The sequence below is a fragment of the Rattus norvegicus genome, chromosome 14 (assembly GCF_021556685.1).
Source record: "Rattus norvegicus strain SHRSP/BbbUtx chromosome 14, alternate assembly SHRSP_T2T, whole genome shotgun sequence".
Taxonomy (NCBI): Eukaryota; Metazoa; Chordata; class Mammalia; order Rodentia; family Muridae; genus Rattus; species Rattus norvegicus.
Genome location: NC_141547.1, coordinates 5,672,435 through 5,685,212, shown reverse-complemented (window position 1 = coordinate 5,685,212; position 12,778 = coordinate 5,672,435). Strand labels below are relative to the sequence as shown.

General features: G+C 44.3%; 1 protein-coding gene across 5 annotated transcripts in view; it reads right to left on the bottom strand.

Moving 5' to 3' along the window:
* The window catches only part of Hsd17b11 (hydroxysteroid (17-beta) dehydrogenase 11), a 49,871-nt gene that overhangs the window by 20,060 nt on the left and 17,033 nt on the right, over positions 1-12,778 (bottom strand). For 4 of the 5 annotated variants that reach the window (XM_087582403.1, XM_087582406.1, XM_087582405.1 and 1 more), the window contains exons 2-3: positions 10,783-11,085; positions 7,699-7,806 (exon numbers count right to left, since the gene is read on the bottom strand). In XM_087582403.1, coding sequence (XP_087438529.1) covers positions 7,699-7,806; positions 10,783-10,992 — 318 coding nt within the window. In that variant the 5' untranslated portion in view covers positions 10,993-11,085. 5 annotated transcript variants of the gene reach the window in all.

Genomic DNA, 12,778 nt, shown 5'->3' with positions numbered 1-12,778 from the left:
ATACTATAGCTGTCTTCAGACACACCAAAAGAGGGCATTGGAGGCCATGTAGTTGTTAGAAATCGAACTCTGGAAGAGCAGCCAGTGCTCTCAATGGCTGAAACATCTCTCCCGCCCCCAAGAGGATAGATACATTTTTATCTAGTAGGCATGGGGAGAAAAAGCAATTTTGTTACCAATATCCCAACATAATATAAGAGACACTATCTATCTTAATGCTTATGCTCAAAGTGGCTCTGTTTTGTAATTTAGTCTCTTGACCCTACTCTATTGATTATGGCTAAATAGCATTGACTTTAAAACGTTTCTTCAGAAGCAGGAATTAACTAAATCTACTAGCAGATTCTAGGACAGTTGTGAGAAATTACGTGAAACTGACTACGTTATTAAGAGGGTCACCTCTTATGCTCCTCTAGTTTCGAGATCGCTTTCCTCAGTTGCTCACCAGCCACTCTCCATCAGGTGGCAAAGGCTTAGGAGTGTCAGGTAGGGGCTCTTTGGTCAGCCTTGAGTAGAGTTTTGACTTTGCTCTCTTTGAACTATCTGGTACAAATGAGCTATTGGTGGAAATGTCCTATTAATATTATGTCATTGATACACATCCACTTATACCTAAGTCCAAGGGATACGTTTGTAGATTCTTTTGGGAGGGGGCCTTATGGGGCAGCTGAGAAGGTCTTTATATGGAAATAGATATGAGATAAATAATATAAATGTCATACATAGCTGGGAAAGGTGGTATACATCTTTAATTTCAGAACTCTGAAGGCAGAGACAGGCAGATCTCTGTGAGTTTGCGGTCAATCCGATTTACAGAGTTAGTTCTAGGTCAGCCAAGAGCTACATAGTCTCAAAACAAAAGAAAAGCACAAACAAAAAAAAATCACATGTCTGGTTCCTACCAGGTAAGTGTTTCTTCTTGATAATTAACTACTCCCTTTGTATTAGTTCAGAAGGAAGAACATTTGAGAAACCAAAGGGATTGTAGTGGAGTGTCATATAAGCCACTGCAGTTCTCAAAGGTTGCAGCTCTGGGTAAAATGATTTTAGTTGAGGAAATATAAGCAAGATAACAGGGCTGCCTGCCAAGGGCTGTACAAGGCATCCTTGAGCAGTGAAGCCTATTCACATTCAGGAAGGAAGAACTTAGGGTGATGCATTTTCCCCAAGTTACTGCTGCATCTTCTGGATTCTACTGTAATCGCTAACAGCACCTGTAAATAAGAAAGTTCCCAGACTCCCAAAGCCTAAAGTCCTTTTCAGAAGACCAGAGCTGCATAGCTCCCAGGAGTACACAGGAGAGTCAGACAGGAGAGTCAGACAGTACTCTGCTATCTATTGGGCTCTAAATAAAAGCTAAGCTTCTCTTAAGACAGTTGCCGTTGTTTAGAGCTCAGGCTTTGGTGTGCTGGGAATTGAAGGGAAAGTGACAAAGACCCCGGGGATCATTTGCTTCCTTGCATGTTTTGTAGATGGCTTCATCTTTTTTGTATTTAATGTTCACCACAATACTTAAGGCGATGCTCTTGTTTGCCCAGTTGAGAAACAGGGACCCATAGAATGGTTTAGGCTTTTAAAAGTGGAACCTGAACTGTTCCAGATCTCCACAAAGGACCTCACACAGAACGGCTGCCAGGGAACAAAGGTTCAGTAGAGCCTGGGGAAGCTTCGTTTGACATGCCGAGGTCTCATTAACCAGGGCTGAATCACATCGGGGTGTAATTAAGGTGGTGAGGGCCGCTGTGCAGTATTTATCCTTCATCCATGGTCAACTCTCACGTCTTTAGCACAGAATGAAAATTGTTAATAATGTCCTCAGACTGCTGTCTCTTGTTACTAAAGAATGTCCCCAATACCATCAACTTTTTCTCCCTTAAAAATAGTTATTTATTTAGAGGATGTGTGCTTAGTATATTTATCTAGGAAAGCATTACAGCTTTGTGCCTGTACAAAAGGTTTTTAACGTTTAATAACCCAATTCGTTATTTAGGGACATATGGGTTTTAATCTATAATCTTACATTCATATAATTTATTTACAGATGCTTTAAAACAAAACAAACCCTTTTTCTTTTTCATTATCTATTCTCTCTTCAGGTGGGAATGCTGCTAATTTTGCATGTTCCTTAGCAGAGAAAGCATGCTGACCATTGAATTGTCAGGTAGTTCATGTAGCTAACGAATTTGATTATCACCAACAGCCCCGTGGCATAGGTCTACAGCCCAGTACACTCGGTAGACACAGAGAGGTTATACTATAATCTGACAAAGGAAACTTCAAACTGAAACTCGTCAGAAGAGATAAAGAGGGACGCACCAGTCTAATCAAGGGGACAGTTAGCCGAGAAGACGTTGCTATCCTAAACATTTATGTGCCAAACTCTGGGACACCTAATTTCATTAAAAACAAACAAACAAACAAACAAACAAACAAACAAACAAACAAACCAACAACAGCTGCTGCTGGATTTAAAGACACAGTTTAGTAGCCGTCCAGCATTACTAGGAGATTTCAATACCCATAGGCTCATACTCTCCATGAGCCTTTGAACCAGAGAAACACCAGAATTAACTACATCATTCATCAAATGGACTTAATGGACACAGAACATTCCAATCGAGCACCAAAGAACGTACAATCCACTCAGTAGCACATGGAAGCCTTTCTAAGTTGGACCACATCTGTGGACACAAAACAAATCTTTAAAAATTCAAAAGGATTGAAATCACTTCTGGTTTCTTATCTGACCACAAAGCAATGAACCTTAAAACTGACAGCAAAAGAATCTTTAGCAAACACACAAACTCATGGAGATTAAAAGGCACATTACTGAATGATGAATTGGGCCTTAGGAAAAAAATTCAAAAACAAACTAAAAATGTCCTAGAACTGAATGAGAATGAACACACAACATAGCCAAGCCTCGGGCACAATGTGAACGCAGCGACTCATGAGATAAACGCACAGCTCTAAGTTGGTGCATTAAAAATCAAAAAGAGCATAAATAAATGACTTAAAGATACAACCAAGAAATGTAGAACAAGTACAAACCAAATGCAGACCCAATTAATGGGAAGAAAAAAAGAAATCAGAGTAGACACCAAGGAAATGGGAGCAACGATAACAGATAACCCAAAGATCCAGTGTTTTGAGACAATAAACAGGACAGACAGCTCTTGGCCCAAGTAGCCAAAACAGGGCAAGAAAGACCCAAATGAACAAAATGAGAAACAAACACGGAAATCTTACAACAGAGACCAAAGAAGCTCAGAGTAACATAAGGGAATATTTTTAGAAGCCTGTAAACCATTAAGCTATTTTCGAAAACATAAACAAAAAAATGATGAATTCTTATATTCAGCCAAACCACCAAAATTAAATCAGAAGAACTCAACAATCTAAGCTGACCCACAGTGAAGAAGGAGACCCAATAATAATGAAAAGCCTTTCAGCTAAAGTAAGTAAATAAATAAAAATAATGCAACACACACACACACACACACACACACACACACACCCCTAAAACAAAAATCGCTAGGGCCAGATGAATTCACAGCAGAGTTCTCCCAAACTTTCAAAGATCAACAGCCAACTCTTAATAATCTTTCTTAATCTACTCAAGCAAGCGGAGACATTACAGAGTGTCCCCAAACTCAATCTAGGAAGCCAGTATCACTGAAACACCACTACCAGGAAACACTGCAAAAGAAAACTACATGCTAGCATACTTGAAGAACACAGACCCAAAAATGCTCAGTAAAATACTGCCATGCAGAGTACAGACAGACACCAAACCAAGCTGGCTTTATTCCCGAAACATTTATAAGTCAATAAGTGTAACCAATCACATAAATAGACTTACCAACAAGAACTATAGGATCATCTCAACAGATGCAAACACAAGCCTTTCACAAGATCCAATATACCTTCATAATAAAAGTCCTGGAGAATGCAGGGCTGGAGGGATCATACCTCAACATAGTAAGAGCTTTACATGAGAGGCCCACAGACAACACTATCATACATGGAGAAAAGGTTGAAGCAATCCCACTGAAGTCAGGAATGAGACAGGGATGTCTACTCTCCCCACTCCTTTTCAATACTGTGCTTGAAGTACTAGCCACAGCAATAAGGCAAGAGAGGGAAACTAAAGGGATACAAGTAGGGGGAAATGGAACCATTCTTACTGCAGATGGCATGGTACTGTATATTACAGATCCCCAAAACTCTGCCAGAAAACTAGAAATGATAAATGAACTCAGCAACACAGCAGGACACAGAATCAAGTTGTACAAATTAATAGCTTTCCTATACACCAAGAACAAACATACATAAGAGATTATGGACATGTGAATTCCCATTCACAATAGCCTCAAAGAAAGTAAAATATCCAGGAGTAAACTCAACTGAGGAGGTGAAGGACCACAAAAACGAAAACTTCAAGCCTCTGAAGAGAGAGCTTGAAAAAGACAGTAGAAAATGGACAGACAGCCCACGCTCAGGGATTGGGAGAATTAACAATGGAAAATGATTGTTTTAGCAAAGGCTAGTTACAGATTCAGTGCAATCCCAATCAAAGCCCCCATCTCTTTCTTCAGAGAAAGAAAAAAAAAAATCCTAAACTCATATGGAACCATGAAAGACCCCTGTTAGCAAAAACAATTCCGAACCATGCTAGAAAGAATTATCATTCCAGATCGTATGATACATTGCAGAGCTATATACAATACGCAGACAAGAAGAAATGGGACAAAATCAAAGACCCAAACATGAATACATGTCCCCGCAGGCACTTTATGTTTGGCAAAGAGGCAAAAAGCATATACTGGAAAGAAGAAAGCATCTTGAACATGCTGGGAAAACTGGGTGTCAACATGCAGAAGAATGACGCGTATCTATTTTAGCTGCATGAAACTAACTCCACATGGATCGAAAACCTAAACCTGAAACCCTGAAACCAGTAGACAAAATCCACAGGCGGCACCCAGACTTTCTGAATCGGATTCCATTTGCCCAAGAACTAAGGCCAACGCTTGGCAAATGGGGCTTCAGAAAACTAAAAAACTTCTGCACAGTTAAAGAAATAATCAGTGAAGAAGCCCCCAGAATGGGAGAACCTTTGCCAGGTACAAGTCTGACAGAGGATTCATGGGCAAAATATATAAAGAACTCAAAAAAAAAAAAAAAAAAAAAAAGCAAAGAATCAAGAAGACGACTCGTTTTAGTCATGGTTCTACTGTGAAGAGACCTAATAGGTAAGCCCTCATTGCTGAAGATACCATGCATTTCAGACACAGGCCCTAGACACACCTGAACAGGAACTGACCTGAGTGTCCTGTCCTGAAGCCTAGCTTCTATGCTACCAGATGGCACCAAGCAAGCTTCCAAAGGAGGGAGGCGACCTACAGTCCTACCCGGCTGTGATGCTCGTGACCCATAACAATGACCAGTAAGGCATGGGAACTATAAGGTATAGCGGAGGTACACATCCTTGGTGGTAACCATGCCAGCTAGTTTTATGTCAACCTGACACAAGCCAGAGCCTCAACTGAGAAAATGCCTCTATAAGATCCAGCTGAAAGGCATTTTATTAATTTGTGATCACTGGGGAGGCCCAGCCTACTGTGGTTCTGGGCTCTGTAAGAAGCAGGCTGAGCCAGCCATGGGGTGTAAGCCAGTGAGCAGCACCCTCCATGGCCTCTGCATCAGCTCCTGCCTCCAGGTTCCTGCCCCTTGTGAGTTCCTGTCCTCACTGCTTTTGATGAGGAACTGTTATGTGGAACTGGGAGTGAAATAAACCCTTTCCTCCCCAAGTTGTTTTTGGTCATGGTGTTTCTTCACAGCAGTCGTAACTCTAACTGTGACAGTAACCAACACCTCTCTAATTGGACTAAAGACTTGTTCAACAAGAGGAATCATGTTTCCTACTGGAAACCTAGCTAAATACCCAGGGGTGGTAAAGCCATGGATCTTGGAGGGGAACCCACACACTTTACTACACTAGCATAATCCCTAGGGAAGCTCTAAATATTTGTCCTTATCCCACAGATAGCTGTGGGCCTTACCCCTCATTAAGGAAACTTTGCAACAGACCAGACCTCTGTAGAAAACCACAACCAATCAGAATGCAGAATTGCAAAGCCAAGACCCAACAGACACATTGTATAAACTGTCTGGACTCTAAGACTCAGGGAACGCTGCAGACAGACTGTGAGAGCCAGAGGGTCTGCGAGTTTGCTGTGAGCCTGTGCCTCCTAATCTTAGAAGCCACGTCCATAGAGTCTCAACAACCAACTGCCTAAACGTGAACTGAAAGAGACCAAGGAGGAGTGTATGGGAGGTTTCTGGAGGGAGAAAAGAGAAGGGAGAAATGATGCAATCGTATTACAATGTCAAAAAATTTTAAATTAAAAAAAATCCAAAATAACCAAACTATTTAAAAATAGGAGGAAAAAGTTGAATCATATCTGGGTCTGAACAGAGCGGCTCTCAGTTGGGTTGAATCAGGGTCTTTGTGTGCACTTGGCTGAAGGAGAGGTCTGGAAAGCAGACTTTAAGGAAATGTGCCTGTTACTCTGATGGCCCTCCTCCACTGGCTCAAATGAGAGCACATTTCGTACAGACAGCATTTCAAGTGTAGGTAGAGGACAGCCATGCCTTGTGGGACTAGATCAACCTTCGAGTCAAACAAGACCCGAACACTGTAAATTTCACACCCATATCCTTGACTGGGCTTCAGAAGACACTGTCAGTGCTGGGAAGTGGCTGGAGACAGTCAAGGGCGTACAACAGTATCAGACCACGGCAGAGGGAGGGAGTCGCACAGGGAGTGCTAACAGTTTAGACTCTGTTATGATTCCTGGACTCTGCTCTACTCCTGCTGAAAGAAAACCGCTGGAGGGGAGGCTGACGCGTGTGCATATTCTACACAGGCACGCCCTGGTGGTTTTTTTCTCCAGTTTGATGCCCAGGTCTCGTACTTGCTAAAGTTTGCTACATAGTGTTCCCCCAAATGTGTGTGTGTATGTTGTGTATAGCATGTGTGGTGTGTGTGTGTTGTATATAGTGTATGTGATGTATATGTTGTATACAGTATATGTGATGTGTGTGTTGTGTATAGTGTATATGATATATGTGTAGTATATGTGTATATGTGATGTGTGCGTTGTATATAGGTGTGTGTTGTGTGTGTTGTATACAGTATATGTGATGTGTGCGTTGTGTATAGTGTATGTGATGTGTGTGTAGTATACATGTAGGTGCATGTGCCTATATACACACACATAGAGGCTAGAGGAGGATGAAGGGGTCCTGTTCTCCTGTCCTTTACCTTATTCCCTTGATAGTCTATCCCTGAGCTCCAAGCCAGGCTGGCAGCCAGCACCCACAGGCTCATGTATGTGGCTGTCTTACACACATTGTCATGCTTGTGCAGCAGGCATGCTTAACCATTGAGCCTCTATCTTACCTACAGAGCCAGTTCTCCATCCCATTCAGTCCGTAAGCTCCCTGGGAGGCTGCAGAGCACACTGGAGTCTGAGGCTCTTACTTCCAGGTCTGTCACTTACCAGACACAAAGCCTTGAGAAACACGAGCCACAGTGTTTTTCAGTGACCGTGTAATGGACAAATACGACCATCTCCACCACACTTCCTAGCTCCCCTCCTGACACACTCCTAAGTACACGTGGAATCTTACCTTTCTCACAGCGCTGTAAATCTCTTCCCGCTGGCTGCAGTCCACCACAAAGGGATGGACCTGGGCACCTAGCTTCCTGCACTTCGCCGCTGTTTCCTCGATGCCATTCTAGAAAAGACCACGAGGAGACCAGAAGGAGAATGTAAATGATGGGGGTGCATACCGAAAGCTGGGGACCAAGTAGGAAGACATACTATTAAAACGCAAGGTGGATTATTTAAACCAAGCTAACCAGGCGTCCACACTCCCTTGCATGACCATGGCTGTCAGTGTCTTAACCGTTTTCCTTTCCCTCTCCTTCCATGTTTCCTCTCCAGTCCCCTCTACTTGGTGGCCAGAGGATCCCTCCTCAGTAGAAATCGGCTCCCAATACTTCTCCAGGAGTCAAAACCAAAGTACCCTGAACAGGGGCTCCTGGCCTTGGGTCTCCAAAAGGGTAATGAGGGTCACATTCCTCTTTTTAATTTTCCTTGTAGCATATTACAAAAATAAAGTTTAACCTGGCAGAATATTCTTTTTGACTAGTGGAACAGTTTGTTTCTCTGGTGCATTCAATTAAAGACATTTCCCCCAAATATTTGTAGCAAAATACAGCACAGCCAAAAGCCAGAATGGGACAGTGCTCTGACAAGCATAGTATTGGCATCAGATCAATCAAGTCACAGTGATTAGTTATAATATTAGGATAGTAAAGGGGACTAGAAGTGTCATTTCCCAATCAATGGCAGAACACAATTCTGCTGACAAACAAAGACCAGGTCCTTTGTATGTGTGTGCACATGTGCACATGCATGTGCCCCTGTCCCTGTGAGCACATGCATTACATGTGTTGCATCGATGTGTGTGGTCTATGTATGTATTCATGTTCATGTGTACACACTTGTGTGAGTGGTGTACATGCACATAGAAACTGAAGGTCAACAATTTCTTTTACAACCACTTTCCATTTGATTGATTGATTAATTGATTGATTGAAACGGTTTCTCACTGAGCCTGGAATTCTCCCTCCTAGGCTGGCTTGGCCACAAGGTCCACAGATCTTCCAGGCTCCCCACTCAGTGACAGTCCTTACAGGCCCTGGTCCCCTTGCCCTTGGCTCTCTAAGTGGACACTGTGGTTCCAAACTTGGGCCCTCATGCACATTATCACCCAAGCTGTCTCCCCGGCCCCTCTCCTACTACTCTTCCCCCAAGGCCCCTCCCCAGTGCTCCTCCCTCAGTGTCCTCCCTCAGGGCTCCTGTGGCCTTCTGCTTATCTCTGCACTGTTCCCACAGGACTCCATGTTTTGGTTGTATTCAACACAGACATTTGTAATGTTACAATTAGCCTAAATATGTTAGAAGGCAAGGAGAGCCTGAATTAAAACATTATATGCAGCCCACAAATCAGAGTGAATTAACAGAAACAGATAAAACAGGTAAGGAAGTTCAGGCAGAACCATTACTCTATCTAGGCTGACAACTGCTGTCCGATGGCAGTTTCTCTGAGTCTGTGCACTTGACTCAGAGAACTGCTGTTCACTCCACCCCTTTATCTAACCCAGTCTCCCCACCAAAGTCTTACTACTTCAACATTTCTAATATAATATTCTGCATCCCTCTCTTCACGATATGTGTTTGAAATCAAGTGGGTTATCCACAACGAACAGCCATGAGGGATGAGTGGCATCTACCTACATTCTCAGCTCAGACCTTGATCCAGATCTTAGACTTCTCTTCAGTCTGATCCAGGCTTTGAGTTTGCTGTCCCTGTGTTTGTGTTGGTGCCTTGCCATGCTGGGGTAGCGCTGTACCACTGTTCTAAAACCCCAGCCTCTCTTGACTCCAAACTCGTCCGCCTCCCCTGGCCACTTAGACAACCTGCCGTCTGCCTTTCCCATCCCACGGTCCCCTGCTCCTTTCATGCTTCTTTTTGCGATGTCACCCGATCGTGTGTTCTATTGTACAGGTTGCCTGCTGATGGTCTTTAGCTCACGAAGGCTGTTTGCATCACTGGTATCTGTACTTCTGTATTCTAGCACTGTCCAGAAGACAGTAATGGTCACCAAATGTTCGCTGGCTTAACACACATTAGAGAAAATTGTGTGGATCAGAAACCATCAACCCGAATCACTCTTGTTAAAGAATAGAATTTCAGACTAGTTTCATGCCAACTGCTAGACTCCTGGCTAATTACTTCACGAATTAACCTACCATCTCTCTGGCCTTCTGAAACCTAAAGGCCTGGGAAGCCTAGAGTTTCTCTGGTAAGAAGTGGAGCCCATTTTGTGCCTGACTATATGATTTGCTGAGCCTTGGCCAGCTGACCTATGCTGGCCAGGTTGCACCTTTCGTTTATTGTATAAATACCTAATTATCTGTTTTCTCCACCAAACCGAGGGACCCCCATCTCTTGCTTGCACCAGGTCTTCACGTCTAGGCTGTGGATACGGTGGAACACTGGTTACTTGCTGCCTCGACCACTCTAGAGTTAGCTCCTATTTAACCTCATGAACCCTGACCCCTTGTTTACAGAGTGGATGCACACAGTGAGTGCAGTGAGGGGCAGGCTAAGCCAACAGGTGCCTCCCTTTGTCATCCACCAAAAGCCAGATCAACATGTCACTGCTGGGTCCTTCTGACTTGCCTTGCACCTCGACCTGCAGGTACAGGAGACCACACTGAAGTGATTTCACTTTTAATTATTTTTTCTACAAGCGGACTTAAATGACTCTTGTAGGCAATGTGACAGTGCAACGGTGATTCCTGTAGGGTGTCATTCTGTACCCATCTCGGTAGCTGCAAATGAGACCTGACAGCTGCATACCTCTAACTCCTGGGATAGCACCTAAAACTGCTGCGTTTTCCAAAGGTTCATGAGGGTCAGTAGGAGGAGGTCACTGGCCATCTTCAGGATGGAATTACAGTGCTATTGTAGAGAAGGGAGGCAACCAAGATTCTCATCGTCCGCTCATCATGTGGTCTTAACAGATATCAATCTGAAAAATGTCAATAGTACTAAACGCTCTATGGACTCTACAGAGAACTGTGAAGGGTGGTTGTTTCCCAAGCGTGGACCACAAAGGAAAGGACGAAGCGCGGTTACCTTATTGATATCCCACAGAACCAGTTTGGTGTTTAGTTTGGCAAATTCGTAGGCGGTCAGTCTTCCAATCCCATGACCAGCTCCGGTGATCAGAACGATCTCTCCAGCGACGGATTTTTTCTTCTTGGGAATCAAACGCTTGATGAAAGACTCAATGCAGAAGACGATAAGCAGAGGCAGCAGCAGGATCAGGTCAAGAAGGTACTTCATCCTTTCTGTAGCCCGGCGTTCTTGTTCCGGGTCCTAAACTGCCTCTCGAGTCCGTCAAGCACAAAGTAAAAGCGTGGGCAAGGCAGAGTTCCCCTATTAAAGAGAAACAAACAACTCAAAAACCATTCCTTCCGCGGGGCCGGGCTTCAGAAGGGTTTTTGCCATTGGCTCGGATTGCAGTCAGAGCAAAGGCTCGCTGGCTTGGCAATCTGGGAGGGACGAAGTTCAGAGGCAAGCCCTTGGGCGGTGGGACCCTGATAGAGTTCACGGACTTCCTCCTAGGAAGGCTAGTTACTGCGCGCTTGGAGAAATCTCCTCCCTCCCTGCCGCAGACCTCGGGAGAGGTCGTTATGCCCGCGCAGTAAAGAGCGAATGGCCGTGCTAGCAGCTCTCAGGATGTGGTGGACAGTCGCCTGTTTCTGCATAAGGGTTGCAAAAATGTGGAGCCACTCCTCAAACGACCAGGAAGCAAGGAAGGGGATTCTTGGGGAAAGGAAGAGTAGCAAGAGGGGGATGGGAGGACGGCTATGGGGGAGGGGCGGGTTAGAACAAATCATGGCACGTTTGTGTGTAAAAGTCACAAGCCCATTTCTTTGCACGCTAGCCAAAAATTAACAACAAAACAAACAACACTTCAGACAAAACAGCACAAGGGGGAAAAGCAAGTCATTCTGTTCCTGGTTTAGAAATGACTCTACATCGCGATTTAATTTGAATTGAGCACGATTTCTGGAGGGCAGAGGAGATTGTATCCTCCCTAGGCAGCATCAAGTTTTAGGAAAGGGAGTAAACCCATTTCTCCAGGGAGGAGCCGTGTAGTCAGGCAACCCGTTCCTACTTGGCCTCAGAGAATCTGGAAATAAGAAGCAAAACATATATTCAAGGATGGTGGGCGGTTTGCCCGCAGGTAAGCCCACCACTTTTGCTCGTGGTGAACGTGGAAGGCAGATGAGGATTCTGGGTTTCCTAGAACTGAAGTTACTGTGAACCTATCTCTACATCATCTCCCCCGCCACTCCCCCCGCCCTCCCCCCCCCCCCCCCACACTTTTTGAGACAGAGTATCTCTCTTGTAGCTCTGGCTGGTCTGGAACACTCTCTTCCCCAAGTTGTTTTGAGGCAGTGTCTCATTTAGCGGCAGGAACAAGCTAACAGCCTGTCTGTTGAGTGGGTGACTCTTTCACGCTTAATAAAGGTTCCCAACAGCTAGTTCTCAGTTTATGAACAGTAAATGTTAGCTGTTGACTTTTCTCCTGTGACACTGGGGATGTGGCTTGCTTGCTTGTCATCTTACTGTCACCTGTTATTCCAATATAATTATTTCTCTCTTTGCTACTTCCGTTAGGTGTTACTTGTAACTTTAGGGAGCAAACTTCTAATGTTTCCTTCTTGTTCTAACAACTATAGGCTACAGATGTTGGAGGAGAAAGTAAACGTCCCAGTCCTCCCCTGGAGTACAATAGATTATTTCTCTGCAGCTGGTGAAAGGAGCCAATTTAAACCAGATTAAATTATAGTAAAGGCAAGCTTACTGGGGACCAAGGCCAGGGAAGTCACCATGAGAAAAGGGTAGGGGGGGAGGGAGGGAGGAAAAGGGGGGGGGGTGCCCAAAGAGAGAAGAGGAAAAGAAGAGAGAGACCAAAATGTCTGGATTATATAGAGAGGAGCCTCTGGGGGAAGGGCAGTCAGGCCTCTGAGCTGGAAAATTCAAGAGTGGGGAAAGGGAGTGCTGGAGAACCTGGAGGTTCTAATTCCCAGTTTCTGCCATGGGTAGGCTTACTTCCCCA